The following is a 23,596-nucleotide window of genomic DNA, read 5'->3' as shown; positions in this document are numbered from 1 at the left end:
ATATAGTGCACAGATACTATTACTACAACAGAGTGTATACACATACATATAACACTGCCATATAGTGCACAGATACTACTACTATAGAGTGTATACATATAACACTGCCATATAGTGCACAGATACTACAACTATAGAGTGTATACATATAACACTTCCATATAGTGCACAGATACTACTGCTAAAGAGTGCATACATATAACACTGCCATATAGTGCACAGATACTACTGCTATAGAGTGCATACATATAATACTGTCATATAGTGCACAGATATTACTACTATAGAGTGTATATGTATACATATAACACTGCCATATAGTGCACAGATACTACTGCTATAGAGTGCATACATATAACACTGCCATATAGTGCACAGATACTTCAACTATAGAGTCTATACATATACATATAACACTGCCATATAGTGCACAGATACTACTGCTATAGAGTGCATACATATAACACTGCCATATAGTGCACAGATACTACTGCTATAGAGTGCATACATATAACACTGCCATATAGTGCACAGATACTACAACTATAGAGTCTATACATATACATATAACACTGCCATATAGTGCACAGATACTACAACTATAGAGTCTATACATATACATATAACACTGCCATATAGTGCACAGATACTACAACTATAGAGTCTATACATATACATATAACACTGCCATATAGTGCACAGATACTACTACTACAGAGTGCATGCATATACAGATAACACTGCCATACAGTGCACAGATAGTAGTACCACAGATATATGTATAAAGGTATCTAACACTGTCATATAGCGCAGAAATATAACTACCATAGAGTGTATATACTGTATATAATGCTGCCATATAGTGCACAGATACATTTATACATATATCTACGGTAGTAGTATCTAACACTGTCATATAGTGCAGAAACATAAATCCCGTAGAGTGTATATATAATGCTGCTACCATAGAGCGTATATTTAATACAGCCTTTATAATGCAAATACTACCATAGAGTGTGTATGTATATAATACTGCACAAACATTATCATCACAGTAGATATAACACTACCATACAGGACCTAAATAATATCACTATAATACCGAATATTACTGGTAGACAATGATAATTCAACACTACGGCCCAAATAACAGTACCATAAAGTGCTTTAGATCATATCACCATACAGTGCCTAAATAGTGCCGTCATATAGTGTCCAAATAGCTGTAACACAAAATGGTCAGATAATATCAGTTTATGGAGCCCAATTACCTGTAATATGGGCTATAAAACAGATATCATATATGACCTAAATAGGGCCACCATACTGAGCCCAAACAATTGTACCATATAGCCGTATGACATACTAAATAATACCGCCATATAACACAATTTCTAAAGTTCAGTGCCATACAATGACACATGTCATGATATATGCCAAAGAACACCTCCATATCGGGCCTAAATAATACCGCCATATGGTGCCCACATAGTGATAGCGTTAAAGAACAATATGGAGCCCCCTGCTGGATGGGATGATGTAGGAAACACTGCATGGACATTATCTACAGCAGTAATCTATAACTTGTTACTCTCCATCTGGTGCAAAACTACAACTTCCAGCATGCCCTGACAGCTGAAAGAACAGTGACAGGATAGCCTCAGCTCTGCTACATCAGCTCCATTATGAAGCCCTATCTCCATTCCCTCCTTTCATGTCTTTATGGAGCGCAGTAAACGCGCTGCCAAGTTCTGGGCCTGTCTCTGCCATGTGCTCCATCTCTGATGCCGCTAGCAGACTAGGGGGTGCGGGCCGAGTAATTGATTCCTGAAATTTACCTCTACACATTACAATAGGCATTTGTTCCAGCCAGGCCGTCCCAAACCGTGGGCCCCCGGCAGCACCGCACTAACCGTGTGCACAAGCAGCCAACGCTGGAACCGTAAGGCGCCATAGTCATTGCAATGTAGCTGAGCTGCAGTGCCAGACACCGCCATGGACAAAGGTGGCGCTATTTCTCATGCAACCCCTTTACACATTGTAGCAAATTCTCAGCTGTGAGATGTACTGGGTCAGAGCGGTGCTGCTGATGTGACGACCACGCGTTTCACCAGAATATCATCGGCACCGCTCCCCTCCCCCACAGTAGAAGTGAGCTGAGAATTTGCTTCAATGTATCGAATAAACAGCGTGAACCCCCCAGACCGATACATTGTAACAAACTCTCCAGATGGTGATTGATACATTGTAACAAACTATCAGTTGATCAATACATTTAGTTTAGCGGATTTTCTGAACAAGATACATTTGTAGCAAACCCTCAGCTGTGAGAAGCAGCAGCAAAACTACAATAGATGCAGGGGTTGCAATCGCACCTAGGCCCTGGAGACTAGGGGGCCCCAAAGGTTCCTTTGCCCCATATGGAAAGACTATTACTATTAAAGCCCTGTGGGGCCCCATTGGAGATTTGGCATCGGGGGTCCACAAGCTTCAGGTTACCCCACTGGTGAATTGTTCCTACTCTGTGACAGCAAGCAGAGCTCTTGGAAATGTGAAGGAATGGAAAAGCTAAAGTTGGAAAAGTTTTGGAGCTGTAGAGGTCCTGGGAGGCGCCTGCACCCCTCCTTTATTCGGGCAATATTTCATGAATGGCTCCAGGAAGCGGAGATGTGGAGGAGATGACAGATAGGACCCAAATGGCCAACCCCGGTGTTGCCCCCCAGCCCCTTTTGTTACTTGATCTTGGTTACATTTTAGGCCCCTGAATAAGACGTTGATTCCTCACATTCCTCTAGAGGGGCCGGACGGGCATTTTATGGGTTTTGCTCTCCGGGACAACGTGGGCTATTTGCTATTGTGCTTTGGGTCATAGACAAGTTCTTCCTCCGAAACGTTATAATCCGCCAGTAAATGTATATACAGCGCCATAGCTGGTCAGGAAAAGAAGGCGTCAGTACAGATCCGCACCCAGGCCAGTAGGTGGGACACACACACTATCCCCCCTACTCTTCACTGTGGGAGATCTCTGATTGAGAAACTCACTAGAGTAACTTTATTTCCATGATTATTCCACTTTTCTTTCCCACGCCCGATGTAATGAATGTGCATAAGGACTCTGTAAATGTATAGGTATGGTGATGTACTGCATGCTGGGAGTTGTAGTTCTGCAAAAGCTGGATAGCTGCAGGCAAATCTCCAAAACGTCCCAGATCCAGCAAGAAAGTCAGAAATTTGGGCTGCGGCGAGAGGTCAGGACATATAATGTAATGGTGGAGCAGGGAGCCATCAGGTCTCTGCTCCACCATTCTGTCTTTGCAGCAATCAGATCACATTATCGAGCAGCAGAGCCGGCATAGGAGCAAGAATGCAGGTAAGTGGGAGGAATTGTGGGGGTACCATACTGTGGGGGGCACTGTGGGGGTCATGAAAGCTGAGCCATACTGTGTGGAAATGCTAATGGGCATCACTAGAGGAATATTTCTGTGTGGACGCATATAAAGGACTGGATGAGGTCTGATTAAAGTAACACCCGCCGTGGTGCGCTGTGTTGTGCTGGCATGTGTTGTGTTGTGCTGTGTTGTGCTGTGCTGTTCTGTGTTGTGCTGTGCTGTGTTTTGCTGTGCTGTGTTTTGTTGTGCTGTGTTGGGCTGTGGTGTGCTGCGCTGTATTGTGCTGTGCTGTGTTGTCCTGTGCTGTATTGTGTTTTGTTGTGTTTGCTGTGCTGTGTTGTCCTGTGCTGTGTTATGCTATGTTGGGCTGTGTTGTCCGAGTTGTGTTGTGCTGTTTTGTGCGGTGTTGTGTTGCGCTCTGTGCTGTGTTGTGTTGTGCTGCGCTGTTTGTGTTGTGTTTTGCTGTTGTGCTGTGTTGGGCTGCACGGTCTGTGCTGTGCTGCACTGTCTGTGTTGTGTTGTGCTGTTGTGTTGTGTTGGGCTGTGCTGTATTGTGCTGCACTGTCTGTGTTGTGCTGTATTGTGCTGCGCTGTCTGTGCTGTGTTGTGCTGTTGTGTTGTGCTGCGCTGTCTGTGCTGTGCTGTTGTGTTGTGCTGTGATGTGCTGTGTTGTGCTGTGTTGTGCTGTGTTGTGCTGCGCTGTCTGTGCTGTGCTGTCTGTGCTGTGTTGTGCTGTGCTGTCTGTGTTGTGCTGTTGTGTTGGGCTGTCTATGCTGTGTTGTGTTGTGCTGTGCTTTCTGTGCTGTGTTGTGCTGTCTGTGCTGTGTTGTGCTGTGTTATGCTGTCTGTGCTGTGCTGTCTGTGCTGTGCTGTCTGTGCTGTGTTGTGCTGCGCTGTCTGTGCTGTGTTGTGCTGCGCTGTCTGTGCTGTGTTGTGCTGCGCTGTCTGTGTTGTGCTGTTGTGTTGGGCTGTGTTGTGCTGCGCAGTCTGTGCTGTGTTGTGCTACGCTGTCTGTGCTGTGTTGTGCTGCGCCGTCTGTGCTGTGCTGTTGTGTTGGACTGTGCTGTGCTGCGCTGTCTGTGCTGTGTTGTGTTGTGCTGCGCTGTCTGTGCTGTGTTGTGCTACGCTGTCTGTGCTGTGTTGTGCTGCACAGTTTGTGCTGTGTTGTGCTGCGCAGTCTGTGCTGTGTTGTGCTGCGCAGTCTGTGCTGTGTTGTGCTGCGCCATCTGTGCTGTGCTGTTGTGTTGGGCTGTGTTGTGCTGCGCTGTCTGTGCTGTGTTGTGTTGTGCTGCGCTGTCTGTGCTGTGTTGTGCTGCGCCGTCTGTGCTGTTGTGTTGGGCTGTGTTGTGCTGCGCTGTCTGTGCTGTGTTGTGTTGTGCTACGCTGTCTGTGCTGTGTTGTGCTGCGCCATCTGTGCTGTGCTGTTGTGTTGGGCTGTGTTGTGCTGTGCTGTCTGTGCTGTGTTGTGTTGTGCTGCGCTGTCTGTGCTGTGTTGTGTTACGCTGTCTGTGCTGTGTTGTGCTGCGCTGTCTGTGCTGTGTTGTGCTGTGCTGTCTGTGCTGTCTGGTGTTGTGCTGTGCTGTCTGTGCTGTGTTGTGCTGTGCTGTCTGTGCTGTCTGTGCTATGTTGTGCTGTGTTGTGCTATGTTGTGTTGTGTTGTGCTGTGCTGCGCTGTCTGTGCTGTTATGACCCCAATGGCGAGGGTCTCAGAGGAACGTGGAAGTCTGCAGAATACAAAAATCCAGCTCATAGGGCAGTGGTAACTGGGTTGACCATATATCTACTCCTAACGCCAACACTAGAAGTAGCCGGGGATCATTCCTACGTTGATTCTAGATGACACGCGCCAGCCGGAGAATCTAGCTACCCCTAGTAGAGGAAAACAAAGACCTTTCTTGCCTCCAGAGAAGGGGACCCCAAAGCTGGATAGAAGCCCCCCACAAATAATGACGGTGAGGTAAGAGGAAATGACAAACACAGAAATGAACCAGGTTTAGCACAGAGAGGCCCGCTTACTGATAGCAGAATAAAGAAAGGTAACTTATATGGTCAACAAAAACCCTATCAAAATCCACACTGGAAATTCAAGAACCCCCGAACCGTCTAACGGTCCGGGGGGAGAACACCAGCCCCCCTAGAGCTTCCAGCAAAGGTCAGGATATAGTTTTGGAACAAGCTGGACAAAAATACAAAACCAAAACAAATAGCAAAAAGCAAAAGGCAGACTTAGCTGATATAACTGGAACCAGGATCAGTAGACAAGAGCACAGCAGACTAGCTCTGATAACTACGTTGCCAGGCATTGAACTGAAGGTCCAGGGAGCTTATATAGCAACACCCCTAACTAACGACCCAGGTGCGGATAAAAGGAATGACAGAAAAACCAGAGTCAAAAAACTAGTAACCACTAGAGGGAGCAAAAAGCAAATTCACAACAGTACCCCCCCCTTAGTGAGGGGTCACCGAACCCTCACCACGACCACCAGGGCGATCAGGATGAGCGGCATGAAAGGCAACACCCCTAACTAACGACCCAGGTGCGGATAAAAGGAATGACAGAAAAACCAGAGTCAAAAAACTAGTAACCACTAGAGGGAGCAAAAAGCAAATTCACAACAGTACCGTTTTGTCGCAGAGAGGCCCTGGTTGCACTGTTATGACCCCAATGGCGAGGGTCTCAGAGGAACGTGGAAGTCTGCAGAATACAAAAATCCAGCTCATAGGGCAGTGGTAACTGGGTTGACCATATATCTACTCCTAACGCCAACACTAGAAGTAGCCGGGGATCATTCCTACGTTGATTCTAGATGACACGCGCCAGCCGGAGAATCTAGCTACCCCTAGTAGAGGAAAACAAAGACCTTTCTTGCCTCCAGAGAAGGGGACCCCAAAGCTGGATAGAAGCCCCCCACAAATAATGACGGTGAGGTAAGAGGAAATGACAAACACTGTTGTGAATTTGCTTTTTGCTCCCTCTAGTGGTTACTAGTTTTTTGACTCTGGTTTTTCTGTCATTCCTTTTATCCGCACCTGGGTCGTTACTTAGGGGTGTTGCTATATAAGCTCCCTGGACCTTCAGTTCAATGCCTGGCAACGTAGTTATCAGAGCTAGTCTGCTGTGCTCTTGTCTACTGATCCTGGTTCCAGTTATATCAGCTAAGTCTGCCTTTTGCTTTTTGCTATTTGTTTTGGTTTTGTATTTTTGTCCAGCTTGTTCCAAATCTATATCCTGACCTTTGCTGGAAGCTCTAGGGGGGCTGGTGTTCTCCCCCCGGACCGTTAGACGGTTCGGGGGTTCTTGAATTTCCAGTGTGGATTTTAATAGGGTTTTTGTTGACCATATAAGTTACCTTTCTTTATTCTGCTATCAGTAAGCGGGCCTCTCTGTGCTAAACCTGGTTCATTTCTGTGTTTGTCATTTCCTCTTACCTCACCGTCATTATTTGTGGGGGCTTCTATCCAGCTTTGGGGTCCCCTTCTCTGGAGGCAAGAAAGGTCTTTGTTTTCCTCTACTAGGGGTAGCTAGATTCTCCGGCTGGCGCGTGTCATCTAGAATCAACGTAGGAATGATCCCCGGCTACTTCTAGTGTTGGCGTTAGGAGTAGATATATGGTCAACCCAGTTACCACTGCCCTATGAGCTGGATTTTTGTATTCTGCAGATTTCCACGTTCCTCTGAGACCCTCGCCATTGGGGTCATAACAGTTTGCCAGGCCAGTATTAAATGTTTAATGCATTGCAGAAGAGGGATTATAAGAAAGAAGATTCTGAGTTTTTTTTTTTTTTCTTCTTCCCCTTTACCTCAGAGTGGCTATGCTTGCTGCAGACATGAATGTCCAGACCTTGATTACAAGTGTGGACCAGCTGGCTACTCGTGTGCAGGGCATACAAGACTATGTTATCAGAAATCCTAGGTCAGAACCTAAAATACTGATTCCTGAACTGTTTTCCGGAGACAGGTTTAAGTTTAGGAATTTCGTGAATAATTGTAAATTGTTTTTGTCCCTGAGACCCTGTTCATCTGGAGATTCTGCTCAGCAAGTAAAAATTGTTATTTCGTTCTTACGGGGCGACCCTCAGGATTGGGCTTTTTCGCTGGCGCCAGGAGATCCGGCATTGGCTGATCTTGATGCGTTTTTTCTGGCGCTCGGTTTACTTTATGAGGAACCCAATCTTGAGATTCAGGCAGAAAAGGCCTTGCTGGCTATGTCTCAGGGGCAGGACGAGGCTGAAGTGTATTGCCAAAAATTTCGGAAATGGTCCGTGCTGACACATTGGAACGAGTGTGCACTGGCCGCTAATTTTAGAAATGGCCTTTCTGAAGCCATTAAGAATGTTATGGTGGGTTTTCCCATTCCCACAGGTCTGAATGATACTATGGCACTGGCTATTCAAATTGACCGGCGGTTGCGGGAGCGCAAAACCGCAAATTCCCTCATGGTGTTGTCTGAACAGACACCTAATTCGGTGCAATGTGATAGAAAAACCGCAAATTCCCTCATGGTGTTGTCTGAACAGACACCTGATTTAATGCAATGTGATAGAATCCTGACTAGAAATGAGCGGAAAATTCATAGACGCCGGAATGGCTTGTGCTACTACTGTGGTGATTCTACACATGTTATCTCAGCATGCTCTAAACGTATAGCTAAGGTTGTTAGTCCTGTCACCGTTGGTAATTTGCAACCTAAATTTATTCTGTCTGTAACTTTGATTTGCTCACTGTCAGCTTATCCTGTCATGGCGTTTGTAGATTCAGGTGCTGCCCTGAGTCTCATGGATCTCTCATTTGCTAAGCGCTGTGGTTTTACTCTTGAACCATTAGAAAATCCTATTCCTCTTAGGGGTATTGATGCTACACCATTGGCAGCAAATAAACCGCAGTATTGGACACAGGTTACCATGTGCATGACTCCTGAACACCGCGAGGTGATACGTTTCCTGGTTTTACATAAAATGCATGATTTGGTTGTTTTAGGGCTGCCATGGTTACAGACCCATAATCCAGTCCTGGACTGGAAGGCTATGTCAGTCTCAAGTTGGGGCTGTCGTGGTATTCATGGGGATTCCCTGCCTGTGTCTATTGCTTCTTCTACGCCTTCGGAAGTTCCGGAGTATTTGTCTGATTATCAGGATGTCTTCAGTGAGTCTGAGTCCAGTGCACTGCCTCCTCATAGGGACTGTGACTGTGCTATAGATTTGATCCCAGGCAGTAAATTTCCTAAGGGAAGACTGTTTAATCTGTCGGTACCTGAACATACCGCTATGCGTTCATATATCAAGGAGTCTCTGGAGAAAGGACATATTCGTCCGTCTTCTTCCCCTCTTGGTGCGGGATTCTTTTTTGTGGCAAAAAAGGACGGATCTTTGAGACCTTGTATTGATTATCGACTTTTAAATAAGATCACTGTCAAATTTCAGTATCCTTTACCACTGTTGTCTGACTTGTTTGCCCGGATTAAGGGTGCCAAGTGGTTCACCAAGATAGACCTTCGTGGTGCGTACAACCTTGTGCGCATTAAGCAAGGTGATGAATGGAAAACCGCATTCAATACGCCCGAAGGTCATTTTGAGTACTTGGTGATGCCTTTTGGGCTCTCCAATGCGCCTTCAGTTTTTCAGTCCTTTATGCATTACATTTTCCGGAAGTATCTGGATAAATTTTTGATTGTTTATCTGGATGATATTTTGGTTTTTTCTGACAATTGGGATTCGCATGTGGAGCAGGTCAGGTTGGTCTTTAAAATTTTGCGTGAAAATTCTTTGTTTGTCAAGGGCTCAAAGTGTCTCTTTGGTGTGCAGAAGGTTCCCTTTTTGGGGTTCATTTTTTCCCCTTCTGCTGTGGAGATGGACCCAGTCAAGGTCCGAGCTATTCTTGATTGGACTCAGCCCTCGTCAGTTAAGAGTCTTCAGAAGTTCTTGGGCTTCGCTAACTTCTACCGTCGTTTTATCGCTAATTTTTCTAGCATTGTGAAACCTTTGACGGATATGACCAAGAAGGGCTCCGATGTAGCTAACTGGGCTCCTGCTGCCGTGGAGGCTTTCCAGGAGTTGAAACGCCGGTTTACTTCGGCGCCTGTTTTGTGCCAGCCTGACGTCTCACTTCCCTTTCAGGTTGAGGTGGATGCTTCGGAGATTGGGGCAGGGGCCGTTTTGTCGCAGAGAGGCCCTGGTTGCTCTGTTATGAAACCTTGTGCCTTTTTCTCTAGGAAGTTTTCGCCTGCCGAGCGAAATTATGATGTGGGCAATCGGGAGTTGTTGGCCATGAAATGGGCATTTGAGGAGTGGCGTCATTGGCTCGAGGGTGCTAAGCATCGTGTGGTGGTCTTGACTGATCACAAAAATCTGATGTATCTCGAGTCTGCTAAACGCCTTAATCCGAGACAGGCCCGCTGGTCATTGTTTTTCTCCCGCTTTGATTTTGTTGTCTCGTATTTACCAGGTTCAAAGAATGTGAAGGCCGATGCTCTTTCTAGGAGCTTTGTGCCTGATGCTCCTGGAGTCGCTGATCCTGTTGGTATTCTTAAAGATGGAGTTATCTTGTCAGCTATTTCTCCGGATCTGCGACGTGTGTTGCAGAGATTTCAGGCTGATAGGCCTGAGTCTTGTCCACCTGACAGACTGTTTGTCCCGGATAAGTGGACCAGCAGAGTCATTTCCGAGGTTCATTCCTCGGTGTTGGCAGGTCACCCGGGAATTTTTGGCACCAGAGATCTGGTGGCCAGGTCCTTTTGGTGGCCTTCCTTGTCAAGGGATGTGCGGTCATTTGTGCAGTCCTGTGGGACTTGTGCTCGAGCTAAGCCTTGCTGTTCTCGTGCCAGCGGTTTGCTCTTGCCCTTGCCTGTCCCGAAGAGACCTTGGACACATATCTCCATGGATTTCATTTCTGATCTTCCGCTATCTCAGGGCATGTCTGTTATCTGGGTGATATGTGATCGCTTCTCCAAGATGGTCCATTTGGTTCCTTTGCCTAAGCTGCCTTCCTCTTCCGATCTGGTTCCTGTGTTTTTCCAGAACGTGGTTCGTTTGCACGGCATCCCTGAGAATATTGTGTCAGACAGAGGATCCCAGTTCGTTTCCAGGTTCTGGCGATCCTTTTGTAGTAGGATGGGCATTGATTTGTCGTTTTCGTCTGCTTTCCATCCTCAGACTAATGGACAGACGGAGCGAACCAATCAGACTTTGGAGGCTTATTTGAGGTGTTTTGTCTCTGCTGATCAGGACGATTGGGTGACATTCTTGCCGTTGGCTGAGTTTGCCCTTAATAATCGGGCTAGTTCCGCCACCTTGGTTTCGCCTTTTTTCTGCAACTCTGGTTTCCATCCTCGCTTTTCTTCGGGTCATGTGGAGCCTTCTGACTGTCCTGGGGTGGATTCTGTGGTGGATAGGTTGCAGCAGATCTGGAATCATGTGGTGGACAACTTGAAGTTGTCACAGGAGAAGGCTCAGCGCTTTGCCAACCGCCGCCGCGGTGTGGGTCCCCGACTACGCGTTGGGGATTTGGTATGGCTTTCTTCCCGCTTTGTTCCTATGAAGGTCTCCTCTCCCAAATTTAAACCTCGTTTTATTGGGCCTTACAAGATATTGGAAATCCTTAATCCTGTATCTTTTCGTCTGGATCTTCCTGTGTCGTTTGCTATTCACAATGTATTTCATAGGTCCTTGTTGCGGCGGTACATTGTGCCTGTAGTTCCTTCTGCTGAGCCTCCTGCTCCGGTGTTGGTTGAGGGCGAGTTGGAGTACGTGGTGGAGAAGATCTTGGATTCTCGCCTCTCCAGGCGGAGGCTTCAGTACCTGGTCAAGTGGAAGGGCTATGGTCAGGAGGATAATTCCTGGGTGGTCGCCTCTGATGTTCATGCGGCCGATTTAGTTCGTGCCTTTCATGCCGCTCATCCTGATCGCCCTGGTGGTCGTGGTGAGGGTTCGGTGACCCCTCACTAAGGGGGGGGTACTGTTGTGAATTTGCTTTTTGCTCCCTCTAGTGGTTACTAGTTTTTTGACTCTGGTTTTTCTGTCATTCCTTTTATCCGCACCTGGGTCGTTACTTAGGGGTGTTGCTATATAAGCTCCCTGGACCTTCAGTTCAATGCCTGGCAACGTAGTTATCAGAGCTAGTCTGCTGTGCTCTTGTCTACTGATCCTGGTTCCAGTTATATCAGCTAAGTCTGCCTTTTGCTTTTTGCTATTTGTTTTGGTTTTGTATTTTTGTCCAGCTTGTTCCAAATCTATATCCTGACCTTTGCTGGAAGCTCTAGGGGGGCTGGTGTTCTCCCCCCGGACCGTTAGACGGTTCGGGGGTTCTTGAATTTCCAGTGTGGATTTTAATAGGGTTTTTGTTGACCATATAAGTTACCTTTCTTTATTCTGCTATCAGTAAGCGGGCCTCTCTGTGCTAAACCTGGTTCATTTCTGTGTTTGTCATTTCCTCTTACCTCACCGTCATTATTTGTGGGGGGCTTCTATCCAGCTTTGGGGTCCCCTTCTCTGGAGGCAAGAAAGGTCTTTGTTTTCCTCTACTAGGGGTAGCTAGATTCTCCGGCTGGCGCGTGTCATCTAGAATCAACGTAGGAATGATCCCCGGCTACTTCTAGTGTTGGCGTTAGGAGTAGATATATGGTCAACCCAGTTACCACTGCCCTATGAGCTGGATTTTTGTATTCTGCAGATTTCCACGTTCCTCTGAGACCCTCGCCATTGGGGTCATAACAAAACACAGAAATGAACCAGGTTTAGCACAGAGAGGCCCGCTTACTGATAGCAGAATAAAGAAAGGTAACTTATATGGTCAACAAAAACCCTATCAAAATCCACACTGGAAATTCAAGAACCCCCGAACCGTCTAACGGTCCGGGGGGAGAACACCAGCCCCCCTAGAGCTTACAGCAAAGGTCAGGATATAGTTTTGGAACAAGCTGGACAAAAATACAAAACCAAAACAAATAGCAAAAGGCAGACTTAGCTGATATAACTGGAACCAGGATCAGTAGACAAGAGCACAGCAGACTAGCTCTGATAACTACGTTGCCAGGCATTGAACTGAAGGTCCAGGGAGCTTATATAGCAACACCCCTAACTAACGACCCAGGTGCGGATAAAAGGAATGACAGAAAAACCAGAGTCAAAAAACTAGTAACCACTAGAGGGAGCAAAAAGCAAATTCACAACAGTACCCCCCCCCTTAGTGAGGGGTCACCGAACCCTCACCACGACCACCAGGGCGATCAGGATGAGCGGCATGAAAGGCAACACCCCTAACTAACGACCCAGGTGCGGATAAAAGGAATGACAGAAAAACCAGAGTCAAAAAACTAGTAACCACTAGAGGGAGCAAAAAGCAAATTCACAACACTGTGCTGTGTTGTGCTGCACTGTCTGTGCTGTGTTGTGCTGCGCTGTCTGTGTTGTGCTGTTGTGTTGGGCTGTGTTGTGCTGTGCTGCGCTGTCTGTGCTGTGTTGTGCTGTGCTGTCTGTGCTGCGCTGTTTGTGCTGTGTTGTGCTGTGCTGTCTGATGCTATGCTGTCTGTGCTGTGTTGTGCTGTGCTGTGTTGTGCTGCGCTCTCTGTGCTGTGTTGTTGTGTTGGGCTGTGTTGTGCTGTGTTGTGTTGGGCTGTGTTGTGCCGTGTTGTGTTGGGCTGTCAGTGCTGTGTTATGCTGTGCTGTGTTGTGCTGTGCTGTCTGTGCTATGTTGTGCTGTGTTGTGCTGCGCTGTCTGTGTTGTGCTATTGTGTTGTGCTGTCAGTGCTGTGTTATGCTGTGCTGTGTTGTGCTGTGCTGTCTGTGTTGTGCTGTTGTGTTGTGCTGTCAGTGCTGTGTTATGTTATGCTGTGCTGTGCTGTCTGTGTTGTGTTGTTGCTTTCACTCCCCAGCCACTCTCGGTGTCAGATGTAGCAGAGCTCTATCAGCGCCCTCTCGGAGCACGTGTCTGCGGCTACACCCACACAATGGCCACAAGTTACAGACAGGAGCTCTAAACTTCTCCTCTCCAGCAGCACTACCCCCAGCAATCCCTTATACTCTACATACATACTGTGTTGGATGATGTGGGACTACAAGTCACAGCAGATTTTAGAGTAATTGTCTCCAGCTGTTGCCAGACTCCAACTCCCAATATCACACATACCGTACAGTGTACAGTCATACCCAAGGCTGTCCAACTAGTAGCGTTCTGGCCGAACTACAATTCCCAGCATGCTGTAAAAATCCTGAAATGGCAATTTTCTTACAATCTTATTGCGTGCATACTACACTGGATGTTGTGGAACTACAAGTCACAGCATGTCTTAGAGCAGCATCCAACCCCCGGCTCCTGACAGTACAGATATCCTCAGAATTGTAAAGTGCTGCGGAATATGGTTATTACGTATCCAAACTACAACACCCAGCATTGTCTGACTGCACAATCCTATTGGATGAACTACAAGTCACAGCATAGGTTTGCGCAGCAGTATTGATACTTTGCTACAGGAAAAGCTTGGGGTAGAACTACCAGCATCAGCATGCCCAGGAAAAGCTTGGGGTAGAACTATCAGCATGCCCAGGAAAAGCTTGGGGTAGAACTATCAGCATCAGCATGCCCAGGAAAAGCTTGGGGTAGAACTACCAGCATCAGCATGCCCAGATCCCTCTAAGACACAAGTGTCCACAACAGTGGCAGAACTACAACTCCCAGCATGCTGAGGCAGTTTTCCTCTTCAGCTCTTGCACAACTACAACTCACAGCAAACCTTGACAGTCAGTGGCTTTGTGAACGTTTTCTTGGCTGCATCCTATGAAACTTATGTTGGAACCACAAGTCCCAGCATGTAAAGACATTGCCCTGAAAACCGCAGATATTGGACAAACTGAGAGGTGTTACACAGCAGTTGAAGAGTAAAAATAAGTCGCAGTCTGCTGGGAGTTGTAGTTGTGCAATAGTTGGGGAGCTGCAGATCAGAGACCATTATCTTGGTTGTTGTCTCTTTGCCTGCTGGGATTTGTGGTTCTTCCCAAAGTTCCCCTGAAACAGTAAATCACGAATCCACAAAAGAAAATCACGAATCCACAAAAGAATCTGTTGGATGAAACCTAAAGAGTCCCAATAAGGCAATGGTGTAACTGGTGTTACTGGCATTGATGGAATAACCTGAGCATCTCAGAACTGGACCTCTGCCCCCAGATAAGAAGCATCGACCCAGGAGGCATCGCCATACAAGCCCCCCGCCCCAGCGCCACGCTCCATGTCACTGCAGACGTAGCAGAGCTGAGCTTGTCACTTGTAGTACTTTTCTCATGCCTCATGTCTCATAACTTAGTCGGTTTAATTGCAGTCCTATGTAAAGTCGCAAGAAAGGTGTGAGGATAAATGGCGCTAAATGACAAACTCAACACTACTACATCTTACCAGCTCTGTGCTGTTACTTGCAACAAACCCAACTCTGCTTCATCTACAATACCAAGTAAAAACAGCACCAGAGCGAACGAACCCATCACTAATATATATAACATGCAGAGCTGGATGTGTTGTAGTACTGTAGAACTCCATTATTAGGCATAGTAGGGCTGAGTTTGTTAGATTAGAGGCTGTGAAACTAAGCTTGTCAGCTGTGATAAGACTTGATCTTACAAACTCAATTCTGCTAGAGAACCAGATCAAGAGAAAACTTACAAACTCGGCTCTGCTACTTCCAGAATGCAACTCAACTACATGCAACCAGCCCACCTGTGCCAGATTCAACCAACTCAGCTCTGCTATATCTATCAATGAAATCCTTATGTCAAACTCCTCTCTACTACATCTAACACACCCAACTTATCTAGACCAAATTAAAAAAAAACTCTGCTCCACTACATCTGACCCCTGGGGGGTTTAATATCTCTTAAAAACCAGCACTGCTACATCTTAGAAAGCCAACAATGTGAATCATTGCTCCATCTAGTCCAGCAAAGCTGCCTCTGCTACATCTTAATATAACATATGTAATAAACTGATCCCCGCTGCATCTAAGCCAAAATTGAAAAGTTTCTGAAAAAAAAAAATCTACTTTTTCTTGACAAACTCAGCTCAACTACATCAACCAAGTCCGGCCCTGCTACATATAACTTTTTGGGGAAACTTTGCAGATGGGTGAAACAATCAGCGGCCTCTTACCTATGTGCGCCTGGGAAGCTCCAATCCAAGAGAATAATCCAAAACAGAAAATCCACAGCGGCTTGGTCATTTTTTATTTTTTGGGGATTCTCAAAAAAAACAAAAACCTCTTTAACGAGTTCCCACAAGAAGCACCAAATTCAGCCACCGTGCAGCAAAGGAGCTCGTAAGTCTGAAGGGCTTATTATTCCGATTCAAAGGAGCTGGAGTCGTGTCATAACTGGGAGGGAAAGAAAAGTCACACCCAGAAGAAGAAAAAAAAGCCCAAACCCGAGAGCGAGCGTCCCCGGCCCCGCAGCACAGGGGTCTGCAGTAACCTGACACAGGAAACGGGGTCTAGAGGCCCCCAAACCTTTCACCCCGGGAAGGGTTAATGGCTCCTAGTGACCCGGAGAAAGCAGAACCAGATGGCAGTGGACCGGCTCCGCGCCTGCGTCTCTCATCGCCCCATCAGCCTTTGGAGCCATTTTCCCTCCGCCATCAAATAAAATTGTCCCTTTTAATATCTGGATACCGGACGTGAGCACCCGTGAGTCCGCACCGGGCCCAACCTACAGGGGGCAGCACCATGGCAAATAGCGATATCCAGTGGCGCCAATGCAAAATCTCCAACAAGACCCCTAATTCTCATAGGTCTTTGGACCCCTTAGATGCCACTGTAACCCCTACACCCACTATACACTGTATCACCATCTTGGCAAGAGTGGGCGCTATTTATTTTGCAACCCCATAAAGTGAGCGGTGCCATGACAATGAGTATAATGGGCCAAGGGGACACGTGGGTGATCGCCCCTGTGTCCCATTTGCACGTCTCCTCGGACTCTTCTATACCCCCTTTTTTTTTTGCTGGTTTCATATTTCGAGTTTGGGGTCTGGTAGCAATGATGATGGGACCAACCAATGCAGGACCCTCTCTCCAAGGACCAGCATGGTTACCTCTAGGTACATATGTCCCTCTCTCCAAGGACCAGAATGGTTACCTCTGGGTACATACGTCCCTCTCTCCAAGGACCAGCATGGTTACCTCTAGGTACATACGTCCCTCTCTCCAAGGACCAGCATGGTTTCCTCTGGGTACATACGTCCCTCTCTCCAAGGACCAGCATGGCTACCTCTGGGTGCATACGTCCCTCTCTCCAAGGACCAGCATGGTTACCTCTGGGTGCATACGTCCCTCTCTCCAAGGACCAGCATGGTTACCTCTGGGTACATATGTCCCTCTCTCCAAGGACCAGCATGGTTACCTCTAGGTACATACGTCCCTCTCTCCAAGGACCAGCATGGTCACCTCTGAGTACATACGTCCCTCTCTCCAAGGACCAGCATGGTTACCTCTGGGTACATACGTCCCTCTCTCCAAGGACCAGCATGGCTACCTCTAGGTACATACGTCCCTCTCTCCAAGGACCAGCATGGTTACCTCTAGGTACATACATCCCTCTCTCCAAGGACCAGCATGGTTACCTCTGGGTACATACGTCCCTCTCTCCAAGGACCAGCATGGTTTCCTCTAGGTACATACGTCCCTCTCTCCAAGGACCAGCATGGTTACCTCTGGGTACATACGTCCCTCTCTCCAAGGACCAGCATGGTTTGCTCTAGGTACATACGTCCCTCTCTCCAAGGACCAGCATGGTTACGTCTAGGTACATACGTCCCTCTCTCCAAGGACCAGCATGGTTACCTCTGGGTACATACGTCCCTCTCTCCAAGGACCAGCATGGTTACCTCTGGGTACATACGTCCCTCTCTCCAAGGACCAGCATGGTTTCCTCTAGGTACATACGTCCCTCTCTCCAAGGACCAGCATGGTTACCTCTGGGTACATACGTCCCTCTCTCCAAGGACCAGCATGGTTTCCTCTAGGTACATACGTCCCTCTCTCCAAGGACCAGCATGGTTACCTCTGGGTACATACGTCCCTCTCTCCAAGAACCAGCATGGTTTCCTCTAGGTACATACGTCCCTCTCTCCAAGGACCAGCATGGTTACCTCTGGGTACATACGTCCCTCTCTCCAAGGACCAGCATGGTTACCTCTGGGTACATACGTCCCTCTCTCCAAGAACCAGCATGGTTTCCTCTAGGTACATACGTCCCTCTCTCCAAGGACCAGCATGGTTCCCTCTGGGTACATACGTCCCTCTCTCCAAGGACCAGCATGGTTACCTCTAGGTACATACGTCCCTCTCTCCAAGGACCAGCATGGTTACCTCTAGGTACATACATCCCTCTCTCCAAGGACCAGCATGGTTTCCTCTAGGTACATACATCCCTCTCTCCAAGGACCAGCATGGTTACCTCTGGGTACATACGTCCCTCTCTCCAAGGACCAGCATGGTTTCCTCTAGGTACATACGTCCCTCTCTCCAAGGACCAGCATGGTTACCTCTAGGTACATACATCCCTCTCTCCAAGGACCAGCATGGTTACCTCTGGGTACATGGATGGAGGAAAGGAAGATTTTCTACAAGACCAATATTTCTAATGATATCTGTGGCTGCTGGGGTAAGTGACGGAGTCAGCAACTTTGTGCTCCATCACAACTCTTAACAGTATGGGGATCTTGAGACCACCGATTCTGTTAACAACTTGGCAGACAAGGCAGCCCATGACCAAACAGGCCCTTCTGGCATTTGCCAGAATTGCCAGATGGCCAGTCCGGCCCTGACTATCAAGGCCCCCACTGTTTGTGTGCAAAGCCCAATGGGGCAACTGTAGTCCTAGTCCATGTGTGTAAGAGTCCAAAAATAACACTCAGCATCAATTGGCAATTCTGAGGAACTGAGCTTCCAGCAGCTTAGGCACCTATAGATTTAACACAATGATACAAGTCCTTGTGTGTGTAAGTCGATATTCCAAATATAACACTTGGGCTCAGTTGGCAATGCTGAAGAGCTGAGCTTCCAGCAGCCTAGGCGCCTATGGATGTAATAGAATGAGACTAGAACACATAAAAGATCAAGGTCGTGTATTATGCTTAATTACAATTTAATTGAACCAGGGATCAGGTGCAATGGGGAAAGTGCAGTTTAAGACCAAGTAGTATGTTTGATAACAAAGCAACAAGGCCTAAAGGGGAGATTGCAGGTAACGTCCAAGTCGATATTCTAAATATAACACTTGGGCTCAGTTGGCAATTTTACTGACCTGAGCTTCCAGCAGCCTAGGCACCTATAGATCTAACAGAAGGACACTAGAACACCTATAACATCTCACAGTAGTCAAAAATGCACTTCATGACCTAATTTACATAAATCATAACTGATTTGAATAAATAATTAAGAGCTATTGCAATCTTACGGGGGAGGGGCTCCTATGCGGCGGACGTTACATGTGTTTATGTTGCTTTGTGCGCACCGATATTTATTATCAGACCACACCGCGTTTCATCGCATCTGTACCGCACTTGTCATCTGTCATCAGCTGAGAAAAAATCAGCCGCCGTCTTCCGTCTACTGCGAGTTATGAGAAGCAGCGAGCTGCTGTCACTACAATGCATAAAACCAGATCCAGAATCTTACCCACCCATCCAGCTCGCCAGACAGATAGAAAAGTTTCAAATTCTCACCATTTTCAGGATCTCTACCTGCTGTCAATAAATGTTAACATCCTCGATTACTTTTCTATGCTTGGCCGGGTCATGGTAACAGCTGCAGCGCTTGTTACAGTGTATCGGAGCTCTCACCATATGCACCAGTAGTGTCGATGTTGATCAGGAAGGGTTATCAGAGAAAGGATCTAGTCACTGACAGGAAGTAGAGATCTTGAAAATGGTGCGAGATTGAAATAGAATGAATATGACAACGTTGCAGAACATTTTTGGATACAAGAATTAAAGCGATTTTTTATTTATTTATTTATTTATTTATTTTTTTTTTTTATCAGCAAGTCCATTCTAGGACTGTAAGGCTGTGTGCACAAGTTGTGGATTTTTCGCATTTTTTTCGCTATAAAAACACATAAAAAACGCATACATATGCATCCCATCATTTAGAATGCATTCTGCAATTTTTGTGCACATGATGCGCTTTTTTTCCGGTAAAAAACGCAGCATGTTCATTAATTTTGCGGATTTTTTGTGGATTTCCCACTATTTTATTGCATTGGGAAATCTCCGGAAAAAAAAACGCAAAAAATGGCACAAAAAAAGTGAGAAAAATGCGAAAAAAACACATGCTGATTTCTTGCAGAAAATGTCCGGTTTTGCTCAGGAAATTTCTGCAAGAAACCCTGACGTGTGCACATAGCCTAAGTGTGGCAGATTTATATACAGGTGCTTCTCACAAAATTAGAATATCATCAAAAAGTGAATTTATTTCAGTTCTTCAATACAAAAAGTGAAACTCCTATATTATATAGAGTCACTACAGAGTGATCTATTTCACGTGTTTATTTCTGTTAATGTTGATGATTATGGCTTACAGCCAATGAAAACTCAAAAGTCATTATCTCAGTAAATTAGTGTCATGATCCAGACCAGGTTTTGAGTCCTGTTTTCCCTTTTTCCCGGTCTGTTCATGACAAGAGTTAACCTTTCTCAGCCTCTGTCTCGGTTCAGGTTTGCTATTTATTGTCACTGCTTCCTGCAGGCAATGTCAGTTAGGGTATGTCTCCACGGTACGGATGGGCGGCGGTATCGCCGCAGCTGCGAAGCCGCTCGGCGCTAAGCCCCGCCCCCTTAATGGGACGCAATCATGCCGGATGTGTTAACTCTTCACATCCGGGATGATCGCTCTCTCCCATAGGGCCCTGTGATATGCCTTGTGGGGACACTGCGTCCCCGCAAGGTGTACGGGCATGCTGCGATCTGAAAAGACGCGCAGCATGTCCGTAGTTGCAGGGCCGCCGCGTGCGGGTTTCCACGCATAGTGGAGACAGGATTTCATCAAATCCCCTCCACTATGCAGGAACATCTGGATGCTGCTTGTTTGACGCTGCAGCGCTGCGCAGTGTCAAACAAGCAGCGTTTCCTGAACGTGGAAACATACCCTTATAGTTTTTGCCTAGGGCTGCTGTAGCTGACTCTGGTTGCTCTGATTTGTCCTGCTGCATTTGCTGTCTGAACCCGTGTCTCTGTTTTCCCCTATTTCCGTTTTGACTCAGTGTTTCACTTTAGTGTGCTAACTCCCTGGTTTTGACTTGGCTTGTATCCTGACCTGCTTCTATCTTTTGTCTTATCCGCTCCTGACCGTTACTGACTCCCTGGCTTGTCTCTGACCGTGAGTTTGCTTATTCCTTTGATACTGCACTACAGTCTAGGATCTGACCCGGCTTGTTTGACTATTCTGCTGCCTCTTGTGGTCACCTCACTGTTGCACTGCAGGCCAGCTCTGTTTAGGTGCAGTCCTGCTTCCACTCTACTGCCATCTAGTGGAGCATGCACCTACCTGCATTGCAGCAGCGTGACAATTAGAATAATTAACACCTGCAAAGGCTTCCTAAGCATTTAAAAAGGTCCCTTTGTCTGTTTCAGTAGCCCCACAATCATGGGGAAGACTTCTGACCTGACAGATGTCCAGAAGGCGTCATTGAGACACTCTATGAGGAGAATAGTGGCGTCATACAGTGCACAAATAATAACATAGTATCCACAGGGCACCGACATACAGTGCTGGAATATTACTAATATACAGTACACAAATAATAAGATACACACTGTGTACCACAGTGCACCAGCATACAACGCAGGAATATTACTAACATACAGTAACCAGATGATACAAAGAATGGTCATATAATGCTGTTATACAGTGCTGAAATAATACCAACATATAGTGCACAAATAATACCAATTGCTATTGGGCTTTGTGTTGGTCACACGCCATCTCAGGCCCCTTCCGCTATGTTTCGCCTCCTCCCTGCTTTCGGGGTGTCACGGTGTTTGTGTTGCGTGACTTGATGAAACTAACATTCTACAGATATTCAAAGCTGCCAGTGTGAGCGATGCGTGAATGTCCTGACAATAGCGGCAGTGTGTGAGGGGCTGGCGGAGGACACCGCACATAGACCGTCCTTTGTCCTTCGCACCCAATAATACCTTCAAGTGTGAAGTGATAAATTTATGGACAAATCGATTCATTATTTCAGCACTTCACAACTAATGGACGCATTCCATCTACCAGCATGTGTGAGAATGGCTTCTAACGACTGATAAAGGGGCACTCCCTCCTCGCTGAGATATGCGGGTAGCATCCTCCTGGAATCACCAAACCCAGACTCCTCCATCAGACACAGAGAAGTGCGATCCGTCACTGCACAGAACACGTCTCCTCCAGAGTCCAGTGGTGGCGGCTTTACCCCACTCCATCCGACGCTCGGCATTGTGCTTGGTGATGTACGGCTGCATGAAGCTCGCGGCAGGGGAACAGTCTTTGTGCTGACACCAGAGGAGGTCTGGACTCTATTGTTATGGGGTCAGCAGTGGTGACTTTTCTGCCCTCTGCTTCTCAGCGCTCGGCCCCCCACTTTGTAACATTACGGAGTCTCCACTTTGTGGCTGAGTTGCTGCGGCTCCTTTCACTTCTCAATAATATCACTCACAGTGATGGAGGAAGATCCAGGAGGGAAGTAATAATATAATATCAGACCCTCAGTCCCTGATTACTTGGACTCGTTTATTACAAGGAAACACAAAAAAATAGTTATTTTGTTGTTTATTTTTGCTTCTAGACACTTGCAGCTGCTGGAACGTCCTATAAGTTCCACGGCCATAAAATGTCGCGGACGTCGCTGTTTGGAATCTCTCACGCCAGGAACATAAGCAGTCTTTTGTTTCAGCCGTTGATTACATTTCTTTCACTGTTCCTCCTCGGGAGATGAAATCTGCTTATGGCATCGATGTCAGCGGACGGTTTATTTAATGAGAACTTCAGCGACGACTATAATCCATGTTTAGAGTTCTCTTTCTGTGCGGAGACGGGGAAAGCGAGAGAGGGGGCAGCGTGAAAAGGGGATAATTCCCAGCTGTCGTGGAAGGTGATTCCAGGGCATATGTTTTCCCATATTTCTGCCTGTAAATTGGGCCTGTACGGAGAGAGAGAAGACGAGATGATTTTTTTTTTCAAGTGTTCTGTAGAACAACTTCACCTGGAGACAATTTATATATAATCCGCACCAGACTACAGACAGATCATAAAACACGAATTGGGAACACGAATCCTCGCATCAAAGAGGCCGACAGTTTAACGATCCTAGAAAAGTAAAATCACAAAAATATGCAATCCCCATGGGGGATCTATAAAACGTATCTCATACCAATCTATTATCTATCCATCTATCGATCTGTTTATGTATTAATCTAGCTATCGCAAATCTATTTCATATCTATCTCACATATTTATTATCTATCTAGCGTCAAATCTATCATTTTTCTAATTATGTATCTATTCCATATCCATTTTATATCTATTTTACATATCTATCCCTCTATCCATCCATAATTACATCTATACTTCCATCTACCCAACCATCCATCCTTCTAACCATCCATCAATCAATACATTCTTCCATCTACCCTTCCTTCCATCTACCCTTCCTTCCATCTACCCATACTTCCATCTATCCATACTTCCATCTATCCATACTTCCATCTATCCATTCTTCCTTCCTTCCTTCCTCCCTTCCTTCCATCTACCCATCCATCTACCTACCCATTCTTCCATCTACCCATACTTCCATCCACCCAGTCTTCCTTCCTTCCTCCCTTCCATCTACCCATCTATCTACACTTCCTTCGATCTACCCACACTTCCATCAACCCATTTCTCCTTCCTTCTTCCTTCCCTTCCATCTACCCTCCATCTACCCTTCCATCCATCAATCCGTCCTTCAATCTACCCATCCTTCCTTCCTTCCTTCCATTTATCCATCCTTCCTTTTTTCCTTCCTTCCCTCCTTCCTTCCTTCTTCCCTTCCAGACATTCATTCATTAATCCATCCATCCATCCATTCATCCATCCATCCACCCTTCCATCTATCCATCCTTCTATCTATCAGAATTACACATTCCTGTACTATATTGCTTTAAGCCCCTTCCATCCATATACCATGTAGGTCTTTAGACCCCTCAGCGATCCCTT

The 23,596-nt window shown here is 46.5% G+C and overlaps 1 protein-coding gene across 2 annotated transcripts in view; it reads right to left on the bottom strand.

The window, feature by feature from the left end:
* Positions 1–15,992, bottom strand: part of CD44 (CD44 molecule (IN blood group)) — an 87,658-nt gene extending 71,666 nt beyond the window's left edge. The window contains exon 1 of one of the 2 annotated variants that reach the window (XM_077287008.1): positions 15,517–15,992. In XM_077287008.1, coding sequence (XP_077143123.1) covers positions 15,517–15,586 — 70 coding nt within the window. In that variant the 5' untranslated portion in view covers positions 15,587–15,992. The remainder of the gene's footprint in view (positions 1–15,516) is intronic. The other variant, XM_077287010.1, reaches the window with a different exon arrangement.
* Between the last annotated feature and the right edge of the window lie 7,604 nt (positions 15,993–23,596).

Source organism: Ranitomeya variabilis, chromosome 2, assembly GCF_051348905.1.
Source record: "Ranitomeya variabilis isolate aRanVar5 chromosome 2, aRanVar5.hap1, whole genome shotgun sequence".
Lineage (NCBI taxonomy): Eukaryota > Metazoa > Chordata > Amphibia > Anura > Dendrobatidae > Ranitomeya > Ranitomeya variabilis.
The sequence above is the reverse complement of the archived record's forward strand: the minus strand, read 5'-3'. Positions and strand labels throughout refer to the sequence as shown.